Raw genomic sequence first — 17,628 nt, 5'->3', positions numbered from 1 at the left:
TTGTCTTCTACAGTATATAACAAGTCATCTTTGTGTTTCTAAAACATATAGCTGAGTCAGTCATATGCTAATTACCACACTAAACAGCAAAATCTATCCAAAGACATTCCCAGGAAATTACCCTTGACTTAATTAATGCATGCCATTATCTGTAGCCTACAGTACAGGTCACACTTAACAGCCTTTGACTCCTCCCCATGACAGACTAGGAGACCAATGGATTAAATACTTCATATAAGTATTTTAGCATAACATTTCTACTTTAACTGGGATACGTGTGATTCATAGTGAATCCGAATACTTGTCATATATGCACTAAGTTTAAATGCAGTATGTCAGGCAGCAGTCTACTTAATGTGGCAGTGTGAATCAGGGAGGTTAAGAGGACCCTCACTCCTCCATCTTATGTTATCATCCCAAATCCCAAAACTTCTAGATTCCCTTAACAGTGTCCAAAAGGTAATCGGAGCCTTGCTGGAGAATCCCTGGCTGTGTCAATACCTCCAAATGTCAAATATGAGCTTCAAAGGGTAGTGCTGGTGCATGGTGTGCTGGAGCAATGGCCTGGCACAAGCAGCTCTGACTCTGCCATAAAAGAATAGCTGAGCCAAGAGGATGTGGCTGTCAAAGCTTCATCATTTCTTATCCTGGCTTCTGTTGCCTACTCAGACAATGGCCTTGTAGTATTAAATGTCATATGAATCTGAAGTCTGTGAGAATGTTCAAAGTTGGCAATGAAAAGTAAATGTTACCACTCTCAGAGTCCTTAAACATTTGACAGTGCTACCGGTCAGCTAAGGCATCCACTTCTAGCTGATGCAGGCAGCTGAACAATCAGATGCGGAAATACTAAATATGTTCACAATAAAGTTGGGATACTTCAGGGGAAGTGTAGATACTCTACTGACAGCTGATACAAAATCTACTGGAAGGAAAAGCAGAGTTATCAATGTGGAGAGGTGCTATTTTGCCTCTTATAAGCCACAAATGCTGTTATAATGTCAGAGATAAAGATCTCCCACCTGAGTGATAGCAATGAACAATGTAAGGGCGTATGTGTGTTTAAGAAGTCCACAGTGCACACAGTAACAGTGCACACAGCTTGGCTTGGCTTGGCATGGCATAGGGCAAGGATCCCGTCACTGGGCAACTCGACTGCTTGCCAAAATCCCAGTCTCAGCCTCTGGGGAGTTGGCCTGACTTGCATACCCACTACAGTAACCTGAGAACATTGCAGCCTACCAGCTGCCCAAGTTGGGGCTACAAGCACAAAGCAACATCCCAAGAACAAGGAATCACCCCAGCAAGTAGCAGGGTCCCAAACCCCCACTAAACCCAACTATAGATCATATCAAATTCCTCTCTGCTTGCAACAAAATTGTGACAGATACAAACTACTTATGTTTTTTCCATAATTGCAAAAACCCAATAGTGCCTGGGCCGATTATGATTGTGGGTAAAATTCCTTCCCAGCCCCATTGACCAGCAGCTAACCTCAGTACACAGCAATGCATACTATCATAACGAAAGTAATAATATGAGAGAGGGTGGGTGGGGAAGGTGGTGGTGGCAATGCTGCAGCTGCAAGGTGGCCCTGTATTGATAGATACCAATTGACTTCCAGATGTGGAGCCTGCTCAGAACGTTGTACAGCTGGGTGATGCCGTGGTCACAGCCTCCTGTTGCACCAGTTCTAAATAGGAACCCACACGGAGCACAAATAAGAATCTCCAGTCAAGGTGGAGATTCCAAACTTGCAGGAATAGGTTCAGTGTCAGTTTCATATACACAGATATCCTGATCCCACTGACCTGACATGAGTGTATCCCTAGCTGGGTGGAGAACGGCATGTGCAAATGAATACTATTTGTATGATTTCCAAACTCAATCCAGCAACTGGGTCTGCATGCACATTGGCCTTTTTAAAAAGCTGAAACCCCACAAATAACATGTTTGGAGGGGATTTACTTTCCCTCAACCACTCCTTTCCTCTCACCAAACAGGTGATTAGGAGTTCAGCTTTTTAAAAAGGGTTATGTACACACAGTTCCAGATACTTCATGTGCACTCTGTTGGACTGGAGCCACATAAATGGTTTAATTTCTGTTAAGGGCTTCACTGAATACCAGTCTATTACACCTCCAAGATGATGTGATAGTGCCCCCAGTTCACAGGGAGTGGTCTAAAGCAACTTTCATGTTATATGCCAAAGTACTAAATGTTAATAAGCCAACTTTTCTAATTTTCTTGAAAGACTGTCCCTGGATGAATGAAACACAAATCATACACACTAAAATAATATAATATATGGTAATATTAATTGATACAATCATTTTTAGCATGGAAATAACCTCACATTGCATTAATACTTATGTTGATACTGATAGTCACTTGCCCCAGAGTTAGACAAATGTGTTTCTATTAAACAGTGTTACAATTTTAAAAATCAATTACTTTCCACTTTGAAAAGAACCCAAAAGGAACTGGCAGCAAGGCTGATAAATATAATGTGGTTATGTAATTTTGGGACTAAAGATAAGAATGTTCCTGAAAACCCAAAAGTTATAAGCAATATTTGCAAAAATCCTAATAGATCTTACTATATAGAGGTTGAAATGTGATGTAGTATTGTATAGTGTTGTGTGATCATGGTAGATATTTATGAAGCAGGTATCCACAGAACAGAAGAATGTAATATGCAAATCTGACCTTTCACATGCACTAAGATTAATATAATTTGGCTTATAACATCTAGCATACAATTGTGATGGACATAATTAAAGCATTACTCTGCATAACAATCCCTCAAAAATGTAGGAAAGGTAGGGTGTGTGTATGTATGTGTGTGTTTTTTTGCAGGAAGTATCTTTTTTTCTTGATAATTATTTTGTGTAGTACCTACTCTGACAAAGAAATTATCTGTTTTCTCCTAGCATGCACAACAGCATTGTATGCTTTAGCAGCAAAGAAACTCAGAACAGAAAGAACTTGAGTAGAATAGCAGGCCACATCTGAGAGTTTTAAGAATGTGCTCAGTTTAATTTTAGTTGAATTGGGTTTTACTCTGTTGTGTTAAAAGTTTTAATAAAATCATATTTTAACTTTTTATTGTATTATTTATTTTCACTTTATTGTTTATATTGGACATTTTTGGAGTCTATTTTTACAGTTGTCAAGGCCAATGGTTAGTTCAATAATTATCTTGTTGTCGATGATCAGATTCTTACCTGGAACACAGTTTAGAAAGAGACGGAACTGGATCAAAAATTGTGCACATAGAAGTCTATTCATGCAACACAGCTTTGATACTTCCTTCCCATTTCCTTATTTCTCTTGTAAATCTAAATTTTAGTGTGTATGATTTTGTTCTTTGTTAATACTTAATATGAAATTAAATTATATGAGGATATTCTCACTGAAACTGCATGATGTCTGGTTACAAAAATGCAAAATAAATCTGCTTGGCTAGTCCTACCGAAGTCACCTTGAGAGTCAGTGTTCCTTGAGAACAGCATGGGACATGGCTGGGAAGGCTGAAGTGGGAAGGATGAATCAACAAGAATCAGGTGGAAGCATCTCGCACAACCTGCCACATCCCACTCCATTCTGGAGGGTCCACTGATCCTCCAGGGGCTACAGTGGTGAGGAGAGACATGCAAGTCCCACAGTGCAAGTTCCACACATACAACTCTAGATACAGCCCACAATGATTGAAGCTAGGTCACTGGATAAAAAAAATCATGTACATGGGAAAATGTAAATAAGCTCTGATATGCAGAGGTATAGTCGTCGAGGGTCTCAGGGGGTCTTAGACCCCTTACTTTTTTAGGAGCAGGGTCCCAAGGTCCCTGGCATCCTATGAGCCAATGATCATGAAAAGGGAGAGTATTAGCCACTGAGAAGAGTCTTCTAACATGCTTCCTTGTCCTTTCCTGCTGATTGGAGTCAATCACAGTGAAAGAAGATGAGTAAGCCACTGAGAAGACTCTTCTCAGTAGCTAACATGCCCCTCTTTCATGCTCATGGCTCCTAGGAACATCTGTTGTGGTGGACGAAGGCATTAACAAGGATCTCATTCTCAATCCAGCAGCAAAAAAAGGCGAGGGAGGGGAAGGGGTGTGGCTGTGACTATCATGAAGGGACCCTGCGCTTCTGAATTTGTCACTACACTACTGCTCATATGTGTCCCTCTTACAGTTTACAGATTTAAGTTCATGTTCACTTTTAACCACAATTCCCTCCTACTCAGACCTGGAAGATTACATATGATGCATAAGAAGTAGAATGCTGGCAAAGGAGAGTGAAAGCTGGGAGAAAGGTAAAAGAGCCGGGTGTATGTGTGTGGCTAAACAGAACCCTAGTCATGTTATAGGGCAGAGGTGGCTAAGCTAAAGTGAAAGGTTAGTCACCCTTGCTCTTGAGGGAACAGTACTGTGAGGGCCTGATCTCAGAAATAATCCAGGGCCATTTCAAATACAAAGATACAAGGAAAATATGCAAGAAGCATTATATTCTTTTGCTTGGTAAAAAATACATTTGATTCCACCTTGCAATATTCTGGCAAAAGCGGGCAATGGTTTTGCGTTGATTCACCCACAATGCTAAACTATGAGAGTTAGCACTTACATGCATGAGCAGGAAGGAGACTGAACATACTCCCCATCTCCTCCTCCTGAGTAGCCGGAAGAAGGACTTTGCTAGTGTTTACTTTTCGTTTTACCTAAATATGACTGCTTGTTACATTCAAATAAGAGACTGAAGTTTAAAACAAATTCTGGTTAAACAAGCCAGCTTCCCAATCCATCATTTGAAGTTGGTTTCTTTAGAAATTTTTAAACCACAATCTCTGGCTTGTATGTAACAAGAAGCCACAATTAGGGGAAACCAGAAGTAAATGCTAGCGAAGTGCTGCACTCCTGCTGCACTCCTATGAAGAGAAAGCATTGTGTGAGTTGGAGACTTTGCTCAGGCTTGTTTCAGCTCACACATGTAGTGCTAAACCATATGCAAACCATATGCAAACCATTCCACTCACACTTCGAGTGGCAAGGAAATGGCTTATGTGCTCCAACATTTGACAACATCTGAGAATCAGTCAGGATTTGGTAACTGGAAAGCAGATGACAAGTTCCAGAAACCCTTCTCCATCTTCCCTTGTAAGTCTTCCTCTTTGCCCTATACCACTGTTCTTTAACCTTGGGTTCTCAGATGTCGATGGACTACAACTCCCATCAGCCCTGACCATTGACCATGCTGTCTGCGGATGATCAGAATTGTAGTCCAACTTGAAGAATAGTGCCCTATACTGATTTGCAACATAGTCTGATGAATCCATTTAGGCAAAGATAAACAACAGTAATCAAGCCCATCTCTAATTCTGATTTCAGGCTAACGAATTGCCCTGTATATAACCTTTAAATTTGACAATATATTCATCAAAAGTTTGAATTGAATGAGGCCAATGAAACTTAACTTGAATAACATCCTCTCCTGCAAAATGAAACTCATAAGTAAAAAAAAATCTAGTATCCATTGAGCCACATGAGAGTATGTGTGTGTATGTGTGTATATATCTACACACACCTTAATTAATATTCACTAATAGGCAAAAAACCTGGCGGTTTAAGAATGTACCTATAGCGAAGAGATATTTCTATCAAACTTTAAAAAGCAGGGAAATTGGGCAGCTATAGTGAATGCAGAGGACATTCTTAAACCACAAGGTTTTTTGTCTATTAGTGAATTTCTCTGCTTTTTAATCTGGGAGGTAAGAAATGGGATCCTATGTAAGCTTGCCGAGAATGGAGTAATCATCATTTCCATGCTTATTGAGTTCAGTGGGATTTACTCCCCTGCAATCATGCTTACAATAGATGAAACTGACCACAGAGGATGGGGAGGGAAGGAGGAGGAGCAAGGGGAGGAAGGGCAGAGGGGGAAGAGGGACAGGAGAAGGAGGGGGAGGGGAAGAGAAGGACAGGTTTGATCATTTGCATGTTTACTGAGTTCAGTGGGATTTACTCCCATGCAATCATGCTTACGATAGGTAAAACTGACCTGGGGGGCAGGGAGGGATGGCTGGAGTGGGCAGGGAAGGAGCAAGAAGGAAGAGGGGAGGGGAGGAGGAAGGGAGAGGGGTGGAGAAGGAGGAGAAAGCCAGGTCTGATCATTTGCATGCTTACTGAATTCAATGGGATTTACTCCTATGTAATCATGGTTAGGATGGGTAAAACTGACCATGGGGGAGGAGAAAGGGGAGGGGGAAGGAGAGTAATTGGAGGGGGGCAATGGAAGGGGGAGGGGAGGTTTGATCATTTGCATGTTTATTGAGTTCAATGGTATTTACTCCCATGCAATCATGCTTAAGATAGGTATAACTGACCATGGGGAGGGGGAGGGGAGGGGAAGGAAGGGGCAAGAGGGAGGGGATAGGAGGGAGGAGAAGGAAGGTTGGGTTTGATCAGTTGTATACCTTTTGAGTTCAATGGGATTTATTTCTGTGCAATCATATTTGAAAATGGAAATGGACTGCCTTCAAGTCGATCCCGACTTATGGCAACCCTATGAATAGGGTTTTCATGGTAAACAGTATTCAGAGGTGGTTTTACCAGTGCCTTCCTCTAAGGCTGAGAGGCAGTGACTGGCCCAAGGTCACCCAGTGACCTTCATGGCTGTGTGGGGATTCAAACCCTGGTCTCCCAGGTTGTAGTCCAACACTGACCTGGGGGAGGGGCAGGGAGGGGAGGAGGAGGGGAGGAGATTGGATGGGTGGGCACTGGGCAGAGAGCCCCTTTCCTTTCCAAAAGGAAAACACTGTGAACAGTATCATTGCTTTTCAGCGTTTCCCCCACCTTTTTATTCTACAGCAGACACATGTAGGCTCCCACCTAAATTTAAACCAAAGCTGTCCCTGGCTACATCCACACCAGATCTTTATTTCACTTTAGACAGTCATGGCTTCTCTCAAAGAATCCTGGGAAGTGTAGTTAGTGAAGGGTGCTGAGAGTTGCTAGGAGACGCCCTGTTCCCCTCACAGACCTTCAATCAGAGTGGCTGACTGTTAAACCACTCTGGCCACTGGACCTCTGTTAGGAGAACAGCAGTCTCCTCTCAGCACCCTTCACAAACTACACTTCCCAGAATTCTCTGAGGGAAGCCATGACTGTCTCATGTGAAATCAAAGCCTGGTGTAGGTGTGGCCCCCTGATTAGGCAAGTCCAGCAGCTGTTATTCTGGCTTTTAGAACACTAACAGTTGGTTCTTACTGAGCATGCCCAACATTATCATTGAGTTCAATGCAAAATTTAATAAATTGGTTAAAAATCAGCCAGGCATTTTTTTTACTTTTATTTATTTATTTATTTATTTAATTACATTTCTAGACCGCCCTATAGCAGAAAGCTCTCAGGGCGGTGTACAACTTTTAAACTGCAGAAGATGACGGTCAGAGTATGGGGCAAGGTCAGTAACAGGATTACAGGTACTCTGTGAACATAGCTGATTTTTAATGAATTTCAACAGATTATGAAAACTCTGACAGAAAAAAGTCCAAAAGGGGTCTGGGTTTTCCCCCCTCTCTTTTTAGACTTTGAACTCTCTGTTCTCTCTGACTGTTTTGTGTATTGCCATGAAAATTGACAGGGTTGTTAAGCAAGCGTTTCTGAGTTCAGGACTATAAGTTTTGTAAGGTTTCATTTTGAAATGAGTTTATGGGAAGCACCAGAATGGCATGGCGGGGTATTTTCAATTTAACATTGTGGAATGTGAAAAATCCATGCTGGCTATAGTATACAGCCACTCTCGTGGCTGTATAATTTCATATAAGACAACCTTTTCTTTAAAGATGTGAGGGTGGGGGGAACCACTTACTACTTGGGCTGGAACCTGATGCATTTTTGAAGCAGGAGTCCCAGGACGTGGATAAAACTGGTTAATAAAAAGACTTGGAAACTTGTATTCTTCTACAAGCTTTACGGTTTCTTCAAAATCTTCATCTGTTTCCCCAGGAAACCCACAAATGATGTCTGTAGCAATTGTTATTCCAGGCACTCTGAAATGAATGAAAATGAGAAGTGTTAAGCTGAAGACTAGACATATTAGCTTCTGTGCTTAGCAAAATATTACGCATTTAGAGCATTGGATAACTCCTCAGAATTTTTGACACACATTGCATTTGCCTATGGAAAATGGCAGTAACTAAATATAACTTCATATAAGGGAAAGCCAAAACTCAACTTGTTCAACTGTGATGGTTTCTCTCCATGAAAACCAGGAATTTTAGTTCTACAAGGAGGTTTAGAATCTTTAATAGATTATTCTCAAATAACTAAAACTAAAATTCCCAGGGGTCTCTCAGGGAAGCCATAACTGTTAAACCATTTTATGTTTGCAACATAAATGTGTGCCAAGAGACCAAGGAAGAAGTTAAAAAGGAACATTTTTTTACTGGGGAAAAAAGATATTATTACAACTTGAAGGTGGGGGAAGAAATGTAAAAAAAACCCACCCTGATCCATCTTCTTATTCAACAGAACCCACAGACCCACTATGTTTGTGCATTCCTTGAACTATAGCCAGTCACCAAAAACATAAATTCTGAAGGGATCTGAACAGAGAGTGGGATCCAGTTGGTCATCCTAGCACTATTGATCCATTTAGATATTTTTTGCTAAATTATTTGTTGTTAAATTAATTACTGCATCTGAAGAGGGATGATTATTTGTAAAACATCACTTTTCCATTGAGTGTTGTTGTTATTTACCCACTCTTCACTATGAGGTCCTAGAACAGGTACAACAATTTAAAAATACAATATTAAAGTCAGTTAAACCATTAGATGAAAGGGCAGGCAGGGAGGTAGGAAAGTCTTGAGTCAACAGGGGATTGGGAAGGGGAGAGAAAGGACTGCATCACTTTTTTCCCTACCTTGTGTTTAAAAAGGGTGGGATGGAAAGGGTCCAAGTGCTTCCTTCCCCCAAAACAAAGCGGTTCATTCTGGATTACCAAATCTGACAAAGATACACTGTTTTGCTCTGAAGCAGGAAATATGGCAGCCATCTAGAGTACGATACTTCAGGGCATTTCGCAGTGCACTGTCAATGGGACCTTTGCACCCCAATGTTGTCGTTGGTAAACTGTTTGTATGGATGGCATGCTGAGTCCTGCACTATTCCCCTTCCAGGATGTGGACTACCAGGGGAATGTGTCAAATATATAATGTCAGCATATCCAAGAGCGCACATTAACATGTGTGAAACATACTTTTAAACTCTTCCGCATAAATATCTACAAAATTATAATACAGAAATATTCTGACTTCTGCTCTTGCTTCACATGGGAAAGATCTGCAGCTCTGTCAGATTTAAATGGGACACACTGTATTGCACTGGAAATGAATGGCAAGTAGCACTGTCTGACATCTCAAAGATTAATAAGATGCACATTATATTTGACAAAAATTAGTTATACCAGTCATTTTAATGACACAGCTGGCATTAGCAAAAGCATATGAGACCTACAGCATTGGTAATGACATCCACATCATGTGTGTTTCCCAGTTTCTATGGAAACGTGAATGGTAAGTTTCAGTCATGCTAGAATCACTGAAATGTCCATGACGTGTTCTATCCAACAAATAAATTCCCCTCTGACATGGTTTTTTTTAAAAAAGTCTTACCCCCCCCCCCGACCAGCACATTTTCAAATTTTATTTTGGTTCTAATATGGAAATGACAAAATAATTTGATTTCCGCCCCCCTCAATAAGGTTCTTCCAAACAAAATGAAAATGGGTGAGTCAGGAACAGATTTAACTCAATTAATTACAATTACAATCAAATGAAACAGGCCAGATCTATATCATAAGATCACCGTATTATTCCCCTAACATTCTTATAGACAGTAAAGAGAAAACACAATTACTCCAACATCCTCTTTCTTGACCACAAAAATTAATTACAATTAAGGAGACACTGGGATATTCCAACCAACTGCAACAATGAAACAATCCAAAGACTTTGAAAATACTTCCGGGAAGTTCATATCCAGTACCTAATCCAAAACTAAATGCAACAAAACACCGTGCACAAGAGATTAAAATGGTAAATCCATGTCTAGGCTGCACAAGTTCAGACTTCAAGAAGCAGCTCACATGACGAAATGCTCCTATATAAAGACATTTCCTGCAGATAGAAATCAGACTATCAGGGAAGTGTTGCAGCCTAGCCTTCTCTCTGACAAGTCTGCTTTCTACCCTTTAATGCTCTTCATTAAGAACTAGGTTTCAGATACACTGTAGGTATGAAATGTATTTGAATGAATAGTTTCTTCAAATGATGATACAGCTAAAAGTTTCTAAAGTTCTTTCAAGCCAATTTCTGCATATATTTTAAGTTTCTGAAAGTTTTGTTCTTATTGTCCGCTATTTTTTACATCACAGATGTCTTAGAAAGCACAATTCTGTGTACATTTAAATGCGTAATAGGTGCTATGAAACAACTGAAAATGACTAAAATGTTTTGAAATGCCCTAGAGAGTTGAATTTTCTCCTGCACTATCCACCCTCAATGTGCTGAACTTGAATAAAGCATTGCAGATCATTGTAAGCTGCTATGTACTTATCCTGAAAACTTTAGAAAAGGCAGCATAATATTTTTGCACAATGTTGCCAGACTTTAATGAATTCCTCCCAGTATGCACAAGAGCACCATCTGCTTTGTGCCGCACTCCTCTTTCTTTTCATCAGATCTTTAGCAGTTTACAAAAGTTAACGCATCCAGAGCTCTCTCTGATGCAGCAGTGTGTGTTACTTAATGTGCCCAATTAAACAGGCTTCTTCTGACCTTTAAACCTGCATCTAAAGCACTGCCTCCATCCATGTGAATGGTCCTCAAGCCTTACAATCTGGAACGGAGTCAGCTTTCAGGAAGTGATTCTTCTTCCTTCCTTTCTTAATTTTATATCCTACCCTTCCTTCCAGAAGGAGCCCAGATTCTTGGTGAGAGGTTGAATGTATGCATGAGTGTTCCCACTTTCATTTCCAAAATATTGGAGGGTGTGAATCATGCATTTACACCAAAAGTTATCTGAGACATTATATATTGTTATCATACCACGTAGCATACAGGTAAATGAAAAAAGAATATATATGGATGTTTAGAAACCAGAAGCTGACACACCTTTAAGAAAAGCCTAAATGAAAGCTATTTTTGGACAGTATCACATAGCGTCATAAAACAATTTATAGCAGCAGAAAATTAAGTCATTAGCATCTATATTGAAAAATGAAATAGAAATTCAATTTAAGGAAGTTCCTTTTTTAAAGTGCCAGTTATTGCATGTTCTACTACAGGAATACCCCGCATTAACGTACACAATGGGTCCAGAGCGAGTATGTAAACCGAAAATGTACTTAAAGTGAAGCACTACCTTTTTTCACTTATTGATGCATATACTGCACTGCAATCGTCATATACGGGCACAACTGATGTAAATAACTGATGTAAATAACTGACGGCAGTGAAAACAGTACGTACTGTACACAAGTTTGTAGCTGGAAACTGATTGGGCGGTGGCGTCATGCCGTTAAGTGTCCGTTCTTGCGAAGCGAGCATATGTAAACAGGGGAATGGTGCTATTGTAAATATGTCTGTACTCGCAAGTGTCCGTAAAGTGAAGGTCCGTATAGTGGGATATTCCTGTATAAGTTAATTATTTCATCCTTCTGTTGGGATTACTTTTAACAAACTCAAATCTGCTAATGATGTTCATACTTCCAATAAATGCATCAGCAGGAGACTCCACCCTGGCAGGACATCTGCTAACATCTTTTTATTCATGTACATGATCACAGGGTGTAACAATTATATTGTTTCATATATTTTAAAATGTATTCCATAAGCGGCTGACACTACTGCCTTTGACATGCAAGTCACTTTCTTTTGGGCTCAAACTGCACTGAAGAATAAAACGACTTTTCACTGTAGTGTTCTCTTTTAAAAGTCTGTAATGACAACATACTATAAAACTCTACAGTGAGTATTTTAAAATGGAAACATGTCTTTTAGGCTTTTAAAAATTGCCCTCAGATTGTTTCCATTGCTTTATACATTGGAGGGAGAAAGAAGGGATGACATTGATATATGTTGTGGCACCAAACAAGGGTGCTCGTTGTCACCTCTCCTGTTCCTTCTGGCAACAGAGCTGCTGGCACAGCATCTGAGAAACTAAAAAAATAAAGGGAGTTGAAATCAGGAACGAAACGCATTTAGTTAGTATGCATGCAGATGACACAGCCTTATTTATTAGAAACCCAGTAGAAGCTGTACCCCACATCCAAGACATACTGGAAACATTCACAAATGCCTCTGGGCTTTGGGTGAACCTTAAAAAATCTGAAGTGTTATGCTTCCACATTCCCCCCCGTGGCCCAGAGGCAATTCTCATCTGCCTTGGGGATTTGTTTATGCCCAAGGCAGTTATCTAGGCGTACAAATACATACAAATATGAATAGTTCCTGGTTAATTACACACCTTTGTGGTATGTCATAAAGGCAGACATGAATTGGTGAACCAGATTAAAACTCTCCCTATCTGCTCAAATAGCCACAATAAAAATGAATGTCTTACCTAAACTAACATTTCTCTTTCATGTACTCCCAGTATCTGTAGCTGAAAAACAACTTAAATTTTGGCAAAAAGAACAAAGTCATTTCAGTTTTGAAAAACACACACCCTAGGATTAAAAAAACCATTATTATTCTGCAAACGCAGCAAAGTAGGGTGGGGAATCCCCCATATAAAACTTTACTATGATGCCAACCAGCTATACCATCTAGTGCAACTTATAGATGACAAATAAAAAAATGGACTCAATTAGAAAACATTGAAATACAAGGCATTCCATTGGGAATATGGCTCCTTAGACCAAAAGCAAACAAAATAATAGCGCAAGCCAATAAAAACCCATTCATGACTGCTCTGCTCAAAACCTGGGGCCAGTGGCCACAGCAACTTGTACCTAATCCTTCTTCTTTAGTCTTCTTTTGTCCAATATACTTCATAATTTTATATGAGTCTTGAGGAATTAGCATTATACCCTTATCTTTTTCATCTCTAACCCTTTCAGCTTTTGTAGCATACTACTACCCAGTTTCCAGACAGAAGCCTTCCTCATCTACACTCTTGGGTATACTCTCTTGTCTCTGACAGCTTCACTGACTGAGCTGGCGGAGGACATCTTGGCTGTGGTATTGGAGGAGCCCAGAACGATAGTTCTGAGTGATTTTAATGTCCATCCTGAGGCTGCCTCTAGTGTTCCGCATCCAGACTTCACGGCCTCCATGACGACAGTGGGGCTATCTCAAGTTGTCACTGGCCTGACACATTGGGCAGGGCACACCCTTGACTTGGTTTTTGCTCCAGATGGAGGAAGGGGTAGTCTGGACATAGGGGAATCGATGTCACCCCATTGTCATGGTCAGACCACTTCCTGGTGAAGTTTAGACTTATGGCTCTGATCCTTCCCTGCAAGGGGGGATGGACAGATAAAGAAGGTCTGCCCCCAGAGCCTAATGGAATCCACTGGATTCCTGAATGCTCTGGGGGAGTTCCCAGCAGGTGACCTTGTTGAAGCCCTTGTCATGCTGTGGAACAGCAAGGCACATCAGGCTCTTGACATGGTTGCCCCCGAGTGCCCTCTTCGGTATTGTGGAGCCAGGTTTGCACCATGGTACATCAGTGAGCTAAGGGCAATGAAACAGGCTGGACAACGGCTAGAGTGCAAGTGGCAAAAGACGTGCTGTGACGTTGATTGGGCATGAGTAAAACATCATAACCGTGCCTACTCTGCAGTGGTGAGGAAGGTGAAGAAGGCCCACTTCTCTGCCTCCATCGCATCCTCAAGTAGCCGTCTGGTGGAGCTTTTCCATATTGTCAGGGGTCTGCTGAAATCAACTCCAGGAAATGGAGTTTTGTTCCTTCAGAGGCCCACTGTGAATTGTTTGCAAGGCACTTGGGAGATAAAGTTGCTCGCCTCTGTAGCAGTCTTGATGCCCCATCCACATCTACTGTAGTCCTCAATGAGGTGTCCAGTGCAACGTCTGCTGCAACTTCTTAGGAACAGTTTCAGCTGATGTGGCCTGATGACACAGACAAGGTGCTTGCGATGATGCGGCCAGCAATGTGTCCTCTTGACCCTTGCCCTCCTTGGCTTATTAAAGCTTGCCAAGGGGGTTTGACTGAGTGGATCCAGGGTGTGGTCAAAGCATCACTGCAGGAGGGAGTGGTTCCAGCCGCCTTGAAAGAGGCGGTGATCCGATCGCTTCTGAAAAAGCCCACCCTGGATCCATTGGTCTGCAACAATTACCGACCTGTCGCAAATACCCCCTTCTTGGGGAAGGTGATTGAGAGGGTTGTGGCGCAGCAACTGCAAGTACTCTTGGATGAAGCAGATTATCCTGACCCGTTCCAGTCTTGGTTGCCAAAAAGTGCGACTCTGTTACTCTTACTTGATCTCTCAGTGGCTTTTGATACCATTGACCATGGTATCCTTCTGGGCTGACTTGGTGAGATGGGTATCGGAGGCACTGTTTTAGAGGAGTTGTGATACTATCTCCAGGGTCGTTTTCAGAGAATAGCATTGGGTGATTATCTTTTGGCCCCCTGGCAGTTGAGCTGTGGGGTGCTGCAGGGTACCATCTTGTCACCTGTGCTGTTTAACATTTATATGAAGCCCTTGGGAGTGGCCATCAGGAGATTTGGGGTGAGGTGTCAGCAGTATACTGATGATACCCAGCTCTATTTCTCTGTAACATCTGAATCGGGAGAGGCCATGCAAGCCCTTGACCGCTGCCTGGACTCAGTGGTGGGCTGGATGAGGGCCAATAAACTGAGTCTGAATCCTAGCAAGATGGAGGCACTGTGGGTTGGTGGTTCCTGACTTCAAATAATTGGTCAGCTGCCTGCATTGGATGGGGTCGTACTTCCTCTGAAAGAGCAGGTCTGTAGTCTGGGGGCACTCCTGGATCCATCTTTGTCACTAGAGGCCCAGGTGACCTCAGTGGCTAGGAGTGCGTTTTATCAGCTTCGGCTGGTAAGACAGCTGCAGCTGTTTCTGGACCAGGATAGCCTGACCACTGTAGTCCATGCACTGGTAACCTCCAGGCTGGATTACTGTAATGCACTCTATGTGAGGCTGTCCTTGACGTTGGTCCAGAAGCTGCAGCTGGTGCAAAATGCAGCGGTGAGACTGCTCACTGTGGCAGGGTATTGCCAACATGTCACCCTGCTGCTGAAAGAACTGCACTGGTTACCCAAGTTCAAGGTTTTAGTTTTGGTGTACAAAGCCCTATCCAGCTTGGGACCAGGATACCTGAAAGACCATCTTATCCCTTATATACCCAGTCGATCACTGTGCTCTGCAGGTGAGGGCCTCCTGCAGATACCATCTTATCACGCACTATGTGAAGATGTGTGGTAAAACCAGTGAAGTAGTTAAAGGCACATTGTGGTGAATTACCACTTAGTAAATTGTAATCTGCCCACTCTTTGTAGTATATTAAGTGGTAGAGAGAGTTTTGTCACATCTCAGGTGCAGATTTGTGGTAATATATATCTACCCATAGTCCCTGTCCACTGGAACTATACAGTGTGGCTGCAATTAGGCATACTTTCTTTGAGGTAAATTCCTCATAAGAATCTTTTACATACATTTCCTAAATACGGAACGTTTCACAAAATTCCCAGTTACCAGCTACTACAGAATTGGCCACAGTCTGTTATCCACATGCCATTTCTGTATTTAAATAAGTGCTAAATAATATATTACCAATATTACAAAACAGGCAGAAAGAACTCTTTTGTGAAGATTTTCTGAATAGGGAAAACACCTGAACAAATCAGATTTAGGTGGGAATTTATACATTTGATTATAAACTGAGATTTCCCAACTTTCTTTGGATTTTTCTTTCTGGGTTTATTGACATAATGGTGTGGATATTTATTAATATATCTTAACAGAATTCTCTGCTTTATTTATTTATTTTATTTATTTCATTTCATTTATAAACCGCCCATAGCTAGTAGCTGTCTGGGCGGTGTACAACAAGATTAAAATACAATGTTACAATTAAATCTTTAACAAGTATCAGCAAATTTAAGCTAAAACATTAAACATAAACATTAAAACGTTAAAATGCCTTTTATACACTTTTTATACACTTTTAAGTGTATGCTGAGTGAAATGAGTCTTGTTTTTGTTTCCATAACAGCACAGGCTTCTAGAGGTGGTTTCCTCAGCAAGCAGATGTAGCCTAAATGCTTTTTGCTCCCAACTTTCATCAGTGATTTCTTTGAAGGCATAATTTCAGTTTGGAAACCCACTCAAGCTTACTTATCTTGAAATAGTCTACACTTCCCATACAAATGAAACCTTGTATAAAACTTCATTAAAGATTTATAACTTCAGATCATTACTGTTTTATGACTTTAAAATGAGAGACTTAAGACAAAAGCTCAACATCCTTAAACTTCATTTCCATTAAATCTCTAATAAATACCATCTGGTGTGTACTTTGGGGATATAATACACGTCAAAAACTCAGCCACATTATGAGAATCAGCACTAAGTTTATCTGAAATGCATATTTGAACAGATGTGTTTAAATTACATCTCCTTCTATGCACATGCATAAATTCAGAGCAAGCGTGTGTTGATTTAAAATGCATAAAAATGGGATTTGGAGCTGCATCACAAGTCAATGGCATCTTGATGGATCAAGGCTCACATTATTAAAGGTCATTACTAAAACTAAGGTTTGCATTTATTAAGGGTTGCATCAGGGAAATGAGCATGAGAACTGGTTTAACATTTGCTGCATGATAGCAGTCACTGAGTACTGTCAGCTAATTTTCTGTTATGCCCCCACATTTAGTTTTCATCATCATTGCAAAATATTTTCTGTTTTTCTGTAACAGGAGACAACATTATTTAGCCATAGGTTGTTTTATTTGGCTATGCCTGGCATAAAAACTAGAAATTCCTCATATTTGGCATAGCGATTCTAGTAGACACAGCTCCAACAACATTATAGTCATTCTCTCAACACTAAGTTCAAGTTAGCTTTATAACATGGCATGTCCTGAGAGGAAATTGGTCTGGATGGTTTAATTCATGTGCAAACAGAGCATGTAGTGCTGGTGTATGAAGATACGGGCTTGGAATGGGGAGACCCTTATTTAAATCCTCACTCAGCCATGCAAGCTCCTGAGATTGTAAGGGGCAATTCAAGATCTCATAGTTTAAATCTCTTCATTGGATTTTTCTATGGATAAAATGGGATGCATTTGTTTGGTATTGTTTTTGTGGTATTTTATGTTTTATTGTATTTGCATGTTTTATTATATACAACCTTGATATTTTATTAGAGGGGGTGATCTCTAAATATGTTTATAAATAAAGTAAAAATAAATAATTCAATATATGATATTTTGAGACCCTTTGAAGTAAGGAGGGATCAATATGTGACATTCAAGAGTACATGCTTCACACATTATATCAGCAGCATGTCTGTCAACTGCATTTCTCCAAGTTCCGTTTCTTTTGTGCAACCATCCTACACTCCAATCTTCT

General features: G+C 40.8%; 1 protein-coding gene across 5 annotated transcripts in view; it reads right to left on the bottom strand.

The window, feature by feature from the left end:
• The window catches only part of CDKAL1 (CDK5 regulatory subunit associated protein 1 like 1), a 521,195-nt gene that overhangs the window by 96,313 nt on the left and 407,254 nt on the right, over window positions 1-17,628 (bottom strand). For all 5 annotated transcript variants that reach the window (XM_061593247.1, XM_061593227.1, XM_061593237.1 and 2 more), the window contains one exon: window positions 7,870-8,050. In XM_061593247.1, the coding sequence (XP_061449231.1) occupies window positions 7,870-8,050 (181 nt within the window). The remainder of the gene's footprint in view (window positions 1-7,869; window positions 8,051-17,628) is intronic.

This window comes from Rhineura floridana, chromosome 1, assembly GCF_030035675.1.
Source record: "Rhineura floridana isolate rRhiFlo1 chromosome 1, rRhiFlo1.hap2, whole genome shotgun sequence".
NCBI classification, from domain to species: Eukaryota; Metazoa; Chordata; class Lepidosauria; order Squamata; family Rhineuridae; genus Rhineura; species Rhineura floridana.
Note: the sequence above shows the minus strand (reverse complement) of the source record. Positions and strands in the feature narration are given on the sequence as shown.